Raw genomic sequence first — 17,932 nt, 5'->3', positions numbered from 1 at the left:
TAAATTATAAAATTCAAATTTAAATTCTTCTTCAAATTATATTACTACAATTAGAATGAGATCAATATTCACATGTGTTATAATAATGTGTCGTAATATTATTGGTCTAAAAATAACTTGTTTTAAATACATGTGTTCAAATTATTAATTCCTATTAATTTTTTATTTCCTTTTTTGTTTTAAATTTTATAAAAAAAAATTATATCCTTCTATACTATAAGGAGTTGAACAATAATATTTTTTAATATAATTTTTTTTTTAACAAAAGAACAAAACATAACTTTTTTAGTACTTACTAAACATGGTGGATTTTGTTTTTCTTTTTTTAATTTCAATTGTCAATTAAAGAAATTAAAATAAAGAATAAAAATATCTTTGACTCAAATTGTTAAAAAGTTAGTTTTGCTAAAATAAATGAGAAAGAAACGTTATTTTTTTTTTTATAGTAAAAGTGATAGTTTGTTAAACTTTTTTATTTAAAAAAAAAGGGTTATAGGTGATAATTTATTATTCATCTAGAATTATTTTTAAATTAAATGAAAATATCATATTAAATGTTCTTCTTACCTTTTTTTTTATTCAAATACTTTTATTTTGTAAGAAATTTGTTTTTATTCTATTTAATATTTTATTTTAATTTTTAAATTAAAAAAATTTAAAAAAAATCATATTTAAATTATTTATGCCATCATAAAAAGTTAATTTTTTAAATATCAACTTAGTGGTAGTGTGGGAAGTGCCAAATAAGTATATTTTTTTTTACTTTTTACAAAAATAGGTATAAAAAAATAGAGATGTGATGTAACCCAAAAAAGATAATTAAGTATATTTTTTTATTTTTTACAAAAAAATGTGTAGAAAAGTAGAGATGCGATGTAATTCAAAAAAGATAAAAAGGTAAAAAAAAGTGAGCTAATATGACACTTCCCAAACAACCCTTTATTTGGCGATCACTTTCTAAAAAGTGTATTTTTTAAAATATTTTCAAGAAAATTTCTATTGGAAATCTTAAGTATATTGCTTTTTTTTTTTGTTCATTAATATTCAATTTTTAATTAATTTTATTTTTTATTTTAAAAAATAAGTTAGCACATAATTTAAATATTTATATATATAATTTTGTTTTAGCTGCTCAAGTTATTTGGTGTTTCTGTCCAAGGACACTCAACATAGGTTCAATCTTTAAAAAAATTTAAGCTCGACTCAAGTTGCTTGGGTGAGCTCACCTAAGTTTGCAATTCTAGGAAGGGATGTTGAAAGTTACATGATTAAATTTGTGACAAATTAAAAAATAATAAATAAATTGTGATAAAATTATGAGACTTAAATTGTAAATTTCAATCTTTTTTGTTTTCATAATTTGCATACAAAAATTTAACTATTTATATTATTTTATATAAAAATATATCATTAATTTTTTTTAGATGACGTGCGTAGCACGGATTATCACTAGTTTATACTAATATAAAAAGTGAAGATAGGATGAAAATATATATAAATAGCATATGTTTTTGTATCCACATTTACTACAAAAGATAACAATTATACAACAATTTCCATATTAAAGTAAGATATCTTGAGTTGTTGTGATCGATACTTTTTTATGTCATTAAACATATTTATGATAACATCGACATTAAAATTTGCACAATGTTTTTCTTAATGAACGTGATCAAATAATCAACCGATACCTTATTCTATTTTTAATAGATTAGTTGTAATTAATACTATTTATAAAAAAAATTAGTTTACTTTATTATATTTCGTCCATTGTTTTTAATTTTATATTTTGACCTTATATTTCATAGATAGAGTGGCAGTTAGAAGTGTGCGCGGTGCGGTTCAAGTGGTTTGAGAGTAAAATTATAAACCAAATGGTAGATTGACAAATTGTGGTTTGAGCAGTTTTGGACGGATTGGCAGATTGAAGAATATTCTAGCCAATTATCAATCATTTACATAATATATAACACTAATTCGCATAATATTTTTCATATATATAACACAAACTAATTTTACATAATATTTTTCATATATATAACTACTAATTTGTAATAAATTTCACATATTGAATATCTTTTACATTCATTTATACTTTGATATTTCATTATAGGTTAAAAAATGTATATGTATTAACTATAGCGGAACGGAGCGATTTCGAAGGCGGATTATAAATTTTAAAATTTAAACCGCGGTTAGCAAATAGAGCGGTATGAATTAATGCGAATCGATACAATTTTAACGGATTAGACGATATTTTACATAACCCCAGTTATAAAAGAATTAAAACTTCAGGAGGGTGAACCTCTATGATTAGTAAATAATTATAACTAATACTGTTATAATAAATAGTATTTTTAAAATCGTAGAGGGAGGGGGGAGAATCCCCTCTTGCCCCTTCTAGGTCCACCTTTGCATGCACATACTAGATTAAAATGCCTGACATGTTTCATATGCTTGTGTAATTTATCACATGCAACTATTGCAAAAGTGGATGATTTTTGAAGCTTACAGTGAAGATGGAACTGGAGAGTACTGCAATAGTGAACATTTTTTAAGCCAATATTGGATCTTCTTTTTCCTTCTCCACATCGCTACCCTCCTCCACTCTATCTTTTTTTTTCTCCATCCAATCAATACAACCTATTTGAAGAGGGAACATGGTTACGGAGATGGTTCCAACAAAGAGATGTTTCTCTCATTAATCTCTCACGGATTATCATATTTTGTTTTTTTTCATTTAGAAAAGAGAGCGATAAAATTTTTTTAAATTGGAATTGACATCCATCATTCCCAATCATAAATTTTCCTATGGAAGCATTGGTTCGGTAGTAATGGTAGAGCAAGGTGGAAGTGTAGCGAAAATGGAGTTAGATGTAGACAAGTTGGTTGAGAGAGTAGTGGTGTTGAGGATCCAAAGGCGAAGGGATCTCCTTCTCTCTAATACGACCCCTCTTGTGTATGATGTAAGACAATAAGCAACCTCCTCCTACATCCTCGATCTAGCAACTCATCTATTATTAGCTTTCAATTTTTTTGGTCTAACCATCACCTTTCAGTCGGTGAGTACTCCGTAGAGAAAGGCCTTGGTAAGGACAGTGAAATGGGGCTGAGAAAGAAAAAGATACATATGAAAGGATAGAGAAGAGGTGAGGAAAGAAGGCATAGAGTGCAAAAGCATGTGAAGAGTGAAAATAAGGGTGAGAGAGAAAGAAAAGAAGAGAAAGAAAAGAAAAGAAAGAAACAAGTGTGTGTATTTAAAAGGTAACTTTGTCTATTGTGTGCATCCAACCTTGTCCATGGCATTAGAGTCGACCTAAAAATCAATCGCCATAATGAAGGAGCAATCTCAAGTTCAAAGTTGAGACTAATGACTACATGCTGTTTTTTGTCAGCTTTATTAATTTCAAATAGACATAATTGTTATTACAATTCGAATTAAAATGTAAAAAATTGAGAAACCAAAGTAGAATTTAATAAAATGGTTAAATTTCTCTCAAGTTTAAATTTGAATTCGAAGAGCCACATATCTCAGTTCAATAATCTAAACTATTTATTTTGTAAATATATCATCCACACAAAAAATTAAATCAATTTGATAATTATAACCCATTTTATTTTGTTTTGATTTAAAAAAAAACAAACAAGTATTTTTTTAAAATAGACTATATTTTTATTTATTTTTTTATTTCTAGAAATAAACACAATAAAATGAAATGACTATGAAAAAAAATCCTACAAAATAAACAATTTATATTTAGACAATTGAAACGGGACATGTGATGAGAGAAGTGCAACCCTAAAATGTAATTAACCCTTCCATTTATCAAAAGAAGTATCTAATTACAACTTGACATAGGAGCAACCCAATTATCCCATTGGTCCAGCCTTGGAACAGGTTTCATCAAGGTTGCAAATTCCATCCTTCCCCCTCCCTTAAATAGTAGGCATATGATGTTCTTGTATGTATCAAAAAGGCATAAATAAATAACAACTTGGCATAGACCCCTTTGAAGGTTAAAAATTCAAGTGTAATTGTCTGTTAAAAATTCTTTTGAAAAAAGAGAAAAGTTGGAAACTGTAACTTGCAGCATCGACCAAATTCATACATTTGAATATGACTTGAGCCCCCTACTGCAATCTGAGTTGCACAATGGAGGTGTTCTTATCTGTAGGAAAGGTTAGCTTGTTCCGGGTTTTCAAATTGCCAAGGCAATTCATTCCTGCAAAAACATAGCCCTAGGTATGTGGAATCCTTCGATTTTACAGTAACCTAAACCCTCTTTAAGTAGGGTGGCGAATTCCACTCTAATTCATAATTTAGACAAAAAATAAAATCCGCAAATTCACTTTTCATGAAGGCCCAAGCATCCCAATGGCTCTGGTTTCTTTCCACATATTTACAATTTTACCAAGGAAGACATGAACTGCAACACTAATTAGGGCATATATTCAATATTGGCACACAATAAATCCTTTAAATTGAACAGAATCCCTGCAACACAGTTCAAAGATCCAGAATACATTGAGAGGTGATAGAAGCATGCTTTTTCACGGCATTCCCACGATACTTTTAACTCGGACAGGACTGACACAGCATTACAAACTCTATATTGCATAGTCTATGCAACATATTCCACGAAATCTATAATAATCGTCACAACTAGAAATAGGTACCTTCAGGAGGCTGGACTAGCTTCCGATTATGCGGAGCCGCCATCTCCTTTTTCAGCTGCGTCAGTATATCTTCCATGGTGTACTCTCGCTGCCAATTTGCCAGAATCCCAAACTTCTTTGGTTCCACCTGTACCAATCATGTGACATCAAATATTGTCAGCCATTTTAAAGGCCTAAACTGCAATCGTCAATACATTTATTATTTAAAAAAAAAAATTAGGAAATATAACATAACCTCAAGTGGAGTTCCTCTGGATTTCAATGTTTCCCATGTATTTGTAGTCTCAACATTTACACTAAACAATTAATCCTAGTACCATGTCCAATTCTTTAATCCAAAATCAAAATAGGAAGAAAAGCCTGGGCAACTATAATATATAGCACATAACAAACAAAAGCTTCAGCATTCAGCATTCTCAATTTCTAAACCTACAATATAATTTTGCCAGACTTGCATCAAGACAAATTCCGACCCTTACAGCTTAGAAACCACCATGTTTTCAATGAAATAGATATAGGCTAGGAGAATTTCTGTAGCACGTAACAATAATTATATTCTAGGAATTAGAATGACACAGAATAAAGCCCAATAGGCATCACATCATAAGCATAAAGAACAGAAAAAAAGAATAAAAGAACATTGATGATAGAAATAGCAATAACCAATATCAGTCTGATAGTATTATAACCAATGCTATTCATAACATGGAAACCAATGCTATTCATGCTATTCACCATGGTGCCAGGATGGAGACGACTAGACTGAGATTAATTCCACCAATAACGTCATATATATTGATGCCTAAAAAGGATGAGATAATAGCACACAACAGACCACATTAAATCTATGGGCCCTACATTAAATTGACCTAATCAACGGAGTGCCATAACATCAACTTAAATGTAAAATGATTACACTCATACCACTCCAGTTTCATGGCTGACACAAGTCATGTTGATCCGAGAATGGAAACGAACACTTGGTGGCTTCTCTGGGTAATCTTTATCACAGAAAAGCTTCAGCTGATAAATCCGACCTTCATGTACAGACTGAAACAGTAAAGGAAAAAATTACTCCACTTCTAAAATATATGTATAGATGAATACAAAAATATAAATAAACAAGCACATAATTCAACAATGCCCTTTCAGTTATGGTCTTCCACTACATCTCAGTAAAAACACATTATTCTTCAAAATTTTGATAAGGAATATTGAAAGTGCTTCTCAGTTCCATTGAAATAATTAAGAAGAAAATTTCAAAATTGGACTACATATAAACATCAAACAAGGTTCAGAAGCCATATGGGGAAACATGTAACAGTAAATGACTCGCAATTATTGAAAGCAACACATTCTAGATTATTAGCAAACCAGCTTTTCTTATCCATTCTATGTTATTTCAATCATACTCCACTCGTAATAAACCTTTTCAGCATCTAAAACTTTGCAAATAAAACCAGATGCCAACTTGGCTATGAATTATTATCACCAATCAAAATGAATTTTTGCCAACCCATATTAATATGCATCCACATCAGAATTTAAACCCTACAACTCTCTCTCTCTCTCCCTCTCTCTCTCTCTAGATACATATATATATATATACACATCTATATGATTTTGGGATTGAGAAGGGGGACTGTTGAAATTTTTTTTAATCTCTTGATGCTGATGTTTTTAAATAGTAATCAAACAAGAGGCAACTTTTTTTTTGATGCAAAAAGACTCGCAATCAAAGGACGAAAAATAGGAAAACTAAGGCTCTGTTTGGTTTAATTTTGAGAATTGATTTTGAAAAAAGTTTGCAAAATTTCAAAACTTGTTTGGTTGTAATTTTGGGATGATTTGTAGTTTTGTAGTTGAATAGATGGATGTGAGAAAAATTAATTGATTGATGTGTAGAATATGAGAGGAGAGAGGAGAGAGTAGAAGTGATTGATTGATGTGTAAAAAAAAAAAGGAGAGGACAGATGAGATAGAAAACAATTTAAAAAAATTGTAAATCAAACATAGTTTTCGAAATTTTTCATTGCAAAAGTTGATTTAAAAATTTAACCAAACACGACCTTAAGGATCAGCAAGTAGGGGTTTAGATGAAGAAACGGAAGATTGGACAAAGATAGTACACAAACATACTTATATCTTCATAAAAGAAGACAGATCCGGAAGAATAAGTGATGAACTTTAAAAAGTTACTTACATTATGAGGACCAATAATGGTGCCTGTCCACGAACGCATGTAGATGTCATCTCCATCATCCATTCCATAACTCACAGTACCATCTCCAATACCCTTTTCTCCACGTTCAAGTTCCTCAAGCAATCTGAAATTTCGAGGGACTGCAAAGAAACATAAATTTACTATGCTTGTCAAATGGTTTAAGTGGTAATATACTAAGATATTTAACATATTCATTACAACTCAACAAAAAACTATTTCTTTCAATATGTTCATATATAAAATACATAAACATTCTCCTAGATGCTCTTAACCTTAGACTCTTCTACGTGCTCCGCTTCCCCTTTGAGCAACTAAGATCATTCTAGCACAACGCAAGAGGTTGAGCCCATACCCTTCAGCAGTATATGAACCAGCCATAGGTTGAGTCCATATATAATTGAAGTCATCAAGTATATAGTGAAGGGACCCAACTCTAGGGAAACTTGGTGGTGAAGGGAAGAGGTTCAAGCTGTAATTAAGGCAAAAAAAGAGTGCTTTATAAAGTGACAAAATGATAGAACTAAGAAAAACCTGAAGAGCTATAGATTGGCTAAAAAAGAGATCAAGAAAGTAGTGAGAGAGGCTAAATCGAAAGCTTATGATGATCTATACACTAGACTAGATAGTAAGGAGGGAGAGAAGAGGATATACAAACTTGCTAAAGATAAGAGAGAGGAAAACAAGAGATTTTAATCAAGTTAAGTGCATCAACAGTGAGGATTCTAAAGTATTGGTGAAGGATGAAGAGATTAAGGGGAGGTGAAAGAACTATTTTGAGAAACTGCTAAATGAGGAACATGGAGATATGTTAATAGCAGAGGAAATAGCCAGTAATAAGGAAAATCAAGACTGTAGGTTCTATCGCAGGATTAGAAACTTTAAAGTGGAGATTGCATTTAAGAAGATGAAATTAAATAACACTTAGAACCCGATGATATCCTTATTGAAGCTTGGAAGTGTTTGGGTAAGAAGGGGGTTGCTTGGTTGACTAGGTTGTTTAGAAAGATTTTGTTGACTAGGAACATGCTAGATAAGTGGAAGAAGAGTATTTTAGTGTCAATCTATAAAAATAAAGGAGATGTCCAGAATTACAACAACTATAGAGGAATCAAGCTAATGTGTCATATAATGAAAGTGTGGGAGAGGGTGATAGAACATCGATTGCGAGATATAGCAGAGGTGTCAGAGAATTAATTTGGGTTTATGCCTGGTAGGTCAACAATGGAAGCGATCTATCTTTTGAGGAGAGTAATAGAAAAGTATAGAGAAAAGAAAAGAGACATTCATATGGTGTTTATCGATCTTGAGAAAGCATATGATAGAGTGCCTCAGGATATAATCTAGGGGGTGTTAAAGAAGAAAGGGGTGATAAAAGATTACATTGATGTGATTAAGGACATGTATGAAGGGGTGGTGACTACTATTAGATCGTTTGCTGGAGAGACAAATAATTTCCAATTACTATAGAATACACCAAGGATCTACCTTAAGTCCTTATCTTTTTGCTTTAATTATGGATGAGTTGACAAGAAATATCGAGGATGATGTGCCATGGTGTATGTTTTTTGCAGATGATATCGTGTTAGTGGATAAGATTAGAGAATAAGTTAACACAAAGTTGGAGATTTGGAGAGAAACACTTGAATCTAAAAGATTTCGAATAAGCAGAACTACGACAGAATACATCGAGTGTAAATTTAGTAACAGTTGCAATAAAAGCAGAGGAAAAGTGAAGATTGAGAACTAAAAACTACCTAAGAGTGAACATTTTCGCTATTTAGGGTCGATTATCACAACGGTGGGGGAGATTGATGCGGATGTGGTCCATAGAATTAAGATGGAGTGGCTTAAGTGAAGAAGTGCGTTTGGGGTACTGTGCGTTAAACGAGTGCCCCCCTAGACTAGAAGGAAAGTTTTACAGAACGGTTATTAGACCATCGATGTTGTATGGGACGGAGTGTTGGGCAACCAAGAAACAACATGTAGATAGCATGAGTGTTGTTGAGATGAGAATGCTAAGGTGGATGTGTGGCAAGACTAGAAAAGACAGAATTAGGAATGAATGTATTTGGGAATGAATAGGAGTAACACCGATAGAAGATAAGTTAAGAGAGAATAAATTAAGCTGGTTTGGACATATTCAACGGAGACCAACAAAGACAGTAATGAAGAGATGCAATGAAGTGACAGTAAATGAAAGTGTTAGGGGACGGGGTAGACCTAAATTAACGTTGGCTAGCGTAGTAAATAGAGATATGAATCTATTTAATTTGACTAATGAAATGGTCTTTGATAGAGCAGCATGAAGAAGGATTTATGTATTCGACCCCATTCAATGGGACTTAAGACTTGGTTTGGTTTCGTTTGGTTTATCAAGTATATAGTACATTGTGTTATGTACTGTGCTTGGTCATGAAAGACCAAACTAAGGTAGGCGTCAACCATTGTTGAACCACAATGCCTCATCTTTCTAAAATCTGTCTAAACAAAAGAACTATTTTCCTGCAAAACTAGTGATATCCAATTGCACTGCCATGATGCGCCAATTGCGCAAGAACCAATTGGGTAAAGTACTTTTTTTCTTATTTCTATCAAGTAACCAATTGGGTAAATTTACAACAGAAAAAGAAAAGGGGATTCAATGTTTGCTTTCCCATTAATTATTCCATGAAAGCATGGAATAAAATATTCACAATATTAGCAACATGTTCACCACTATATCCATATTTTCAAGCCCACATCCACAATACATCAGTATGATCCATGATATTTTATCATATTTTAATAATTTCTACAATTTATGAGAATTGATATCAATATTTTGTGATATATCTCATGATATATTCTTATTTCAAAGGTTACAGTTTTCTTTTGGGTAAATTACAATGACCTCCCTTGAGGTATGAAGAAATTACTATTAAGTCCACGTTTTTTAGATAATTATTCTAACCTCCCCCAATCATTAACGCCATTAAAGGACTATTTGAATTGACACTTTTACCCTCTAATAGTTAAATATGGCATTACAATTTTATGGGTTTTGAAAACTTTTAAATAACCCTACGACTCTACACACTATCCTCCTCTCATCTCCCATGCCAGCCAATGCCAGTGCCACCATCATTGCCCAATGGTAGTGTCGCTATTGCCACCCAAAACCAATGTCACCATCGCTACCCAACTCCAGCTCATCTCCAACTTCCCAAGTGGAACTCAATGCTTCCCTCTCTTTCCCTCTCCTTCTCCCGAACTTGCAGCACCACCACCTCTTGGATCTGAAAGATGTCCGCCACCCTTATCCCTCCTCTTTCCCCCTCCAACACCGGCAGCTCTACCCCCTCTCCCCTTCTCAACACAATTTCCCCAAACCCTCTTCCATGTCTTATATTAACATCACCATCCAAGAATGAAGTTGTGAATTTTGTTGATTGTGTTGTTTGAATTAACTAAGTGAAAGAACAATGGTGGGTTGATTTGGATGAATCCACTCTTCTTAGATTTGTTGTAAATTAAATTGTAATTTTTTCTTGATTAAGAAATATTAACAGAGGGAAGTTTAGATGTTTAGGCCTCGTTTGGCAAGAGGCTATTTTAGCCAATTAGCCAAAAAGTTACTAAATTAGCCAAAAAGCCAACAACCCATACCAAAAAGTCAAAGATTCTCTTTTCTCTCTACTTTTTGCACATCTTTTCGTAATTAGCCAAAAAGTCATCCCAAACATACAAGTTTTTTTTACCTACCTTTTTAGCCAAATAGCCAAAAAGTTACTAAATTAGTCTGTTCCCAAACGAGGCCTTAATGAAATATAGCTGATGATGTAAGCACAACTATTAATTTATTAACAGTGAAATAACGATGTGGTGTGGACTAGTTCGTAATGTAATGTTGAATTTAAGGGAGGTGAATGTAATTAGTCCAAAATTGTAGAGTATAATGTATTTTTGCCAAACCATAGGAAAGGTCAGTGTAATTTACACTTTTTTCCCCAAATATTCTATAATCTCTCCAACAAAATTTGATTAATCCAAAAAAAAAAAAACCCTTAATCCTAAATCAAGCAAATTTTTACCACAGAGGTACACAACCATCTATTGCATATGTAAGATGTTACAAACTCCACTTGGATTCATTCACCCTCCAATTTTTTGCACTCTCTTATCTTTAAACTATAATTTGCTTTCATTTCCAAGTTCTAGCAAAACCAAGGTCATGTAAAAATAATATGACAAACTTAGCAAGGAACCATATTCCACATAATATGTTGCTCCATTGCAACTTAGGCATCAAAAATTCAAAAATACGGAAACAAACTCTCCACACACAAGGGTAAGGCTGTATACATGTAACCTTTTACAAACCCCACAGTGGCATAAGCCGTGTGCAACAGGTTGCCCTTGTTTATGGAAAAAAAGGGGGAATTTTGCAACAAATTTTAGTAGCCAAAGCCAGATAAGAAATGACATAAAATTTGTAAACCTTAATAGCTTCTAATTTAGCATTAGTATCAATGTTACTCCAATGGTGCAAATGTTATTTCTTCTATTTTCTTCACAAAAAGCCAAACCAAAATGTCATTTGTGAACCCAATTATGAGAGAGAAAGAAAGATGAGGCCTTGCCAAAATTTAGTTACAAGAAGAACGATGCAAAAGGTAGATACACTTTCCAAGTTCCAAGAAAGAAATTAATTCCTACAATTACGGTAAGTTGTGTTGTTACAACCATGGTTTTAAAAACCAATCCGAACTGGACCGGCCGGTTTGACTAGTTGAACCGTCGACCAGTCGGGATTCTGGTCTAGATATACTACCTAAACCATTCCAAGTCAAAACCAACCTATTTAGAGAGAACTGGCAAAACCAGCAGCTGAACCGCCAAACCGGATGACCCAGAGACGGGTCAGGTGAACCGGCCGAGTTGATGAAACTAAAAATTTTGGACTTTTATTTATTTTTATATTTTCTAACTTTTTTTTTTAATTCTTTTTTCTTTTTTTTCTTTCTTTCTTATTATATATATATATAAGAAAATTTTGATTAGAAACTCTTTTTCAAGGGTCTCTTCAAGGAATCCTATTGAGAGTTTGAAATTATTGTGAAAGTCTCTACCTATTTAAAAGAAAAAAATTATTCAAAAAATACTCGAGAAATCCATGTGAGATTCAATCAAATATATTGGAGGGAGACTTGAAATATTTGGATATCCCTCCAAAATTTTTACTCTTCTTTCAATCAAATTATTTGAATTAAAATCATATGGAGGGTTATTTGGCTTTCTCTTCCAAAATTAAAATTAATAATATTTTAAAATATATTATTATATTTTTTAGTGAAAAAAAAAAAAAAGCATTAGGAGAAATATTTAAGATAATTCAAAATTTTCAGTTTTGTTTTTAATTTATAATTTTATAAATTTTATTTTTATTTAAATATGATTTTAATATATTTATGACGTCATGGTTCAATTCCAATTCAACCTGACTATTGAACCGGTGACCCGTCTGCCCGATCCTTGTTCCGGTTCACTCACCGGTCCGGTTTTTAAAACATTGGTTACAACAATAGGTGTTCACTATTAACTTGAACGGTATGGCATGAGTACGTATTCCTCTAGGGTTATATCAAAATAGCAAGGTCAAAACAATGCACAGAAGCAATTTACAAAAGGAGTATCCCCCCAACCAAAAATGTACCAGAACTTACTGATGGACCTGGAACCAACAAAACTTAAACATTAACATTAAGCAATAGAAAATGAAATAAAGTTGTGACAGTCTTGAAAAGAAAAGGGACACATTGAATGTGTTCGTGCCTTTTCATAATTCCTTATAACTTCTTGGGTCAATGCCATTCAACCATCCGGAAGAAACAAGTTATTTGAGTTATTTACCATTGTTCTCATAATAATCCAGTTCTCATAAACTACAAACTCAAATGAGGTGAAAACATACTCAGCTAAAGAAGATATTCTACTTAATAATATAACTCCCAACAATTAACAGGAGACTACCCAAGTCGAGTTGTTAAACAACCAACACACGTAGAACACTTCTATGGGTAGGAATTAATATTATACATTCTCCCTGACCACTACGAGACCTTAAATCCAAATTAACCCAGTAAGAATATGCATTTGATCAGTCCAATGCAACCACGTGGCCATGGAAACTAAAGTATCTCCCTGGAGGAGTGTCAACAGAAGCAAACAAATCAAAAAACCACCGACAATATCAATAAAACACCATTTACATGTCTATTTCAATAAAACAACATTCATCAAATTAAGATAAATCAATCACTTCAAGAAACAACCTTTAAAATGAATGTCTCAGACCCATTACTTACACATCAATAGCACACCTCAAAAAGCAAACTAGTGACGGAAAAATAAACCAAAGAGAGAGTATTTTATAAACAAATTAAAGTTCAAGTACCCAAAATAAACAAATGCCTAAACACAACAAACAACTACCGAAATGGCCGGAGAATCAGATTTAGCACTAAAATTGATAATTTAACAAAGACATCTACTACAACAAGCAGCTAATTCTCATCACAAGCCCCATCTGACAATTTCAAAAGTACTTTTCTGTGAACTAAACCGTTAACTAGGTAAAACCCATCATTCAAATACACATACCCACAAGACAAAATGAATCAAAATGATTGAATCTAACAAACCCATGATCAAAAGTGCTGAATAAAGGACGAAAAGTGTAAAGATCAAAGAACAAAATCGAAGAACCGTATAGGGTTGGAAGACTGACCCACGACACTCGATCCTCCGGAGCCAAGCGTCATGGTGAGTATACAATTTTGCTTTCGATGGATCGATTAGAGATGGATCTGATCAAGCTAGAGGGGGATAGAGAGAATCTGAGGGAAGGCGACGAAGCCAAAAGGAGGAAAGCGGAATAAAGAGGCAAATAATAATACGAGGGCAAGGTGAAGACTGAGGTTAAAAATGAAGGCTTTGTTTGGGAAAAGGGAAGGCTTTTTTTTAAAAAAAAAATTAAAATTTTATTCGACTTGTGAGTGGACTTTTTTTTATTTATTTTTATTACCTTTTATTTCATTAGGGGAATATAAAAGGTAAGAAATGGAGAAAATAAACAAATGGGAGAAATATTTCCCATATCAAAATTAATTTATTCAATAATTTATTGGAACATTTTTAACCTCTTTTTTTTCATAATACCAAGCATTTTAACGTTAAATTTTTAATTTTTATCAATCGATCAGAAGGTCAACCAGGCGATGTCTGGGCAGTTGTCTGATTTAGTGTAAATTTTCTTTAATTTTTTTTCAATCCAATCGTCATTCCGGTTGACCGGCCGATCATCTATTCGATTATCTATCAATGGTCACCTGTGAGATTTGATGAAATATTAAACACTCTATTGATTTGATGATCAAAGTAGGGCTCCCTTTATTTGACACCAATTTAATGAAACGGTTAAAATACCGTTTTCACTAAATTTTTATCAAATTTAAATTTAATAAAAGATTTGAGTATGAATTCAAATAGTCTTAGCCCATTTAATACAATAGTTCTATAATTTGTCTAATTGTAAATTTAAGAATAAATTTTTTACCAGTATCAAAATATTAAAATATTAAAATACAATCATACTGTATCAATGGAGTAAATTTTTACTAGCGTCTTAAGATTTTTTCCGATTCTATAAAGTAGCAAAGGTCGAGGGTAGGGGAGCGGCCAATAATGGTGTTGTTTGGTATAGTTGTTAAAACAGATTATACATTATAACTTAACAGATTATAAATTATGACTTTAATCAGAAACTGTTAATTTGTTTGGTATAACTGTTGGATTATATATTTAAGTTGCTGTGTAGTGTTTGTTAAATAAGCTGTGAAGTAGCTTTTTCAATTAATTTTTATTTTTTATTATTCACTATTTGTCTACATTTTTCATAAATAATAATAATAATATTTTATAGTCCATTTGGATCTTTTTCTATTTTTAAAAAAATAAAAAATAAAAAAATCTAAGAGTATGACCGTGAATTAACATGTCCACAGCAAAAACTAATAATCAGAAACAAGGGGTGAACAGCTTCTCAGAATCAGTTTTTTTGACTTAAAATAAGTTGTTAGAATCAGAAGCTGTTTGAAATAAGTTTAACCAAACAGTCTAAAATAACTTTTTAAAAGTCAGAAAGCATAAGCTGGCTCAAAAAAGCCCCACCAAACACCCCCAATATATGGCACAAATTTCATTGTATAAGGTTCCAATTTGTAATCATCGGTTCAATTTGATTAATTTATCCATATAACTTTAAAAAAATAAAGGGTATATTTGGTTTGGCGAGTGATTTTGGAAATTTTTTTTTAAAAAATTTGTTTGTTTTGTAATTTTTTCAAAATAATTTCTAAAATTACTTTATCTCTCTTACACATTAATCAATCACTTTTTTCTCTTTATTCTCTTTATTCTCTCATTCTCAATTATTTTTTCTCTCACACATATCTACTCAATTATAACAAAATATCAAATCATTCCAAACTCTAAAACTTCAAAACTACTTTCAAAATACACAACCAAACAAATCAAAAAAAAAAATTTAAACTCTCTCTCAAAAATAATTTTTAAAAATTACTCTCTCAAAATCAAACCAAACATACCCAAAGATTCTTGAAATAGGGTATGTGATAAGTTCTATAGACTCAGACAAGGTTTTTTAATTCACTTTGTAGACGAAGACAAGCCTAAGCTTAACTTTAGAACAAAATTCATTTTGTAGACGAAGACAAGCCTAAGCTTAATTGTAGAACAAAATTTGTGACTTTGTCCTTGGGTAGAGTAGTTCCCAAACTCTCAATAAGATTGTTGTGCATGTCGTTAAGTATTGTAAAGCACGTAGTCTTTCTTAGCTATAAGTAATTATTAGGCCTCTTTGGAACATTTTTGTTGGTTATATATTTTGTATAAGGTATTTACAATTCGACGCGTAGCAGAATAAAGATAATACAGGAAGACTATTCAAGTTTTCAATCCTGATCGTACACGTGACAGTTAGTATTGATTATTACGAGATCTGAGTAGTAGTGAATCAACAAAGAGATGCAAGGTGATGTGGCTTCAACGGTTACTCACATTTAAATTCAAATTTAAGAGGGAAGTCTAACTGCAGGCGATAGCATAGTGGAGCTAATTATAAGGTAACATGATCAGAGATCATGGAGAAGCAGTTCGACGGTTAGAAATGTAGTTCGATAGTCATCCTTGAGAAGTATAAATAGCAGAGAAGGCCCACAAAAAGACCCCCAGACTCAAATCCAAAAAACCAGTCTTATTCTACTTATTTTCCTTTTCAGTTTTACATTTCGAGTCTTATATTTTCTGTTTTTTACATTCTTGTACTTTAAATTCCTGCACTGCACTGCACTTCGTTCATAGGAGTAGTTTCAAGTAATAGATTGTTGCTGTAAACCTTTACGAGGCTGAGTTCGGATCATTGTAAGTTTTTCATTTTAATAAAATGCTTCAATTGTTCTTCATTTAATTGTTATCTTGTTTAATTCTCCTAAATCAAGCCACCAGTAAAAGTCTTCTTCATTGAGGCTGAAAGAACTAAAACACAATCGTCTAATAATTAGTTGGCAATTAATTTTCTGTAAGGACTGATTGATCTTTGCTGGCACGCTCGCAATTACAAAAATAACCTTCGAAAGTCAAAAGCCAACATATATTTTTGGCGCGCCTAGTGGGACGTTAAGTGTAATAAATGAAAAATGAATTGGATTTGTCCATTTCAAATAGCCTAGATGAAATTTATTGGCGTAAACAAGAAATTTTGGATCTTCAAGAAGAGATCCATTTTCTTGATAAAATAAATTTTCATCCCTTACAATATTATTTGGTGGAAGAAAAAAGACACCATTTAATTGGAGAAATTCATCAACTTGATATGAAAATTCGCCAATGGAATGATGAGTTATCAACTCTCATTACCAAGTCTTTAACTAAGGCCTTAATGGCCGGAATTGGTGAATTTTTTCAAAAATTTTCCATGGTTAAAAATAGCAAAAACAAAAAGTTGATTTCATCAATGGCTCAGGGGTTCAAGAATCCGTTTTAAAGAGCCAAATTATGAAATTAACATAACGAATGGGCATGTTCTTGAGCCAAATTTGGCTAAGAATGATGTTCCATGCATAGCTCGGGGGGTCTCAAAACCAATTTTTAGAGAGTCAAGTCATGAAAATAACATATTTATGGGTGATTTTTATAAGCCATTAATGGCTAACACAGAAAAACAATCCACTTTGCCAAATAATTATGAAAATCTATTCGACAAAAGTCATGTTTTTAAAACAAACATGATAAAAAATAATGAACAAGCCACTGTTCATGAATTCAAATTTTTTGATATTTTTCAAAATGTCAAAAAAGTATGAATTTTCATTGTCACACTATACCATGACTTTTGTTGTTCGAAATCCATTTTGGATTTGTGGATCACATCAAACGTTAACTTTGATGGAATGGCTAACAAATAATATTTCGTTATTACAATATATTGAGCCAAAAATGTTGTTATTAGTTGATCCATAAAACCATCACCATTTGGTTTTGTGGTTACCTTCGAAGCATGTCTCAAGACACTTCGAAGTAGATTATTCATTGAAATATCATTTTATAGCCATTAATGGCTAGTTAAAATGCCAAACTAATTTCATAATAATCCAACTATTTGGATTTAGTTCGAAGAGATGTCGTGAGAACTTTCGAAGGACGACTTTAATCCTTTAGTAACATATGTGACTTTCGAATGGTGGTTTTGTCATCAATAAACACCTTCGAAATGTAACATGGGACGAGAAAACTTTCGAAATGTGTACCTCTCTTCAAATATATGTAAAATGGCAATTAATTAATTATCGAATAATGCCTATTTTCGGCATGATAATTAGTGGCTTTACTGATAACCATTTTTATAGCCATTTGTTGCATGAAAATGTAACCAGTATTCTATAAAAGTTGGTTCGAAGAACAACGGTTTTGGTG

The 17,932-nt window shown here is 32.0% G+C and overlaps 1 protein-coding gene across 1 annotated transcript; it reads right to left on the bottom strand.

Annotated features, from left to right (window-relative positions):
- Nucleotides 1–4,458: 4,458 nt before the first annotated feature.
- Nucleotides 4,459–13,915, bottom strand: LOC114269861 (ubiquitin-conjugating enzyme E2 variant 1D). The gene is made up of 4 exons (XM_028211216.2): nt 13,668–13,915; nt 6,881–7,020; nt 5,602–5,727; nt 4,459–4,804 (listed from the first exon to the last, which is right to left on the bottom strand). Exons 1-4 carry the CDS (start codon nt 13,699–13,701, stop codon nt 4,664–4,666), a joined length of 441 nt encoding a protein of 146 aa, XP_028067017.1. The 5' UTR covers nt 13,702–13,915; the 3' UTR covers nt 4,459–4,663.
- Between the last annotated feature and the right edge of the window lie 4,017 nt (nt 13,916–17,932).

Source organism: Camellia sinensis, chromosome 3 (assembly GCF_055761805.1).
Source record: "Camellia sinensis isolate YWXY chromosome 3, ASM5576180v1, whole genome shotgun sequence".
Classification (NCBI taxonomy): Eukaryota; Viridiplantae; Streptophyta; class Magnoliopsida; order Ericales; family Theaceae; genus Camellia; species Camellia sinensis.
This window is presented reverse-complemented; position numbering and strand designations above follow the sequence as displayed.

Bases quoted from the DNA above. Each gene is read 5' to 3' on its own strand.
- LOC114269861 (XM_028211216.2), bottom strand. From the start codon at position 13,701: ATGACGCTTGGCTCCGGAGGATCGAGTGTCGTGG. The intron at 7,021-13,667 runs GTCAGTCTTCCA...GTTTCTTTGCAG, and splicing joins CGGAGGATCGAGTGTCGTGG to TCCCTCGAAATTTCAGATTG. The intron at 4,805-5,601 runs GTATGAGTGTAA...TGATTGGTACAG, and splicing joins TCAGCCATGAAACTGGAGTG to GTGGAACCAAAGAAGTTTGG.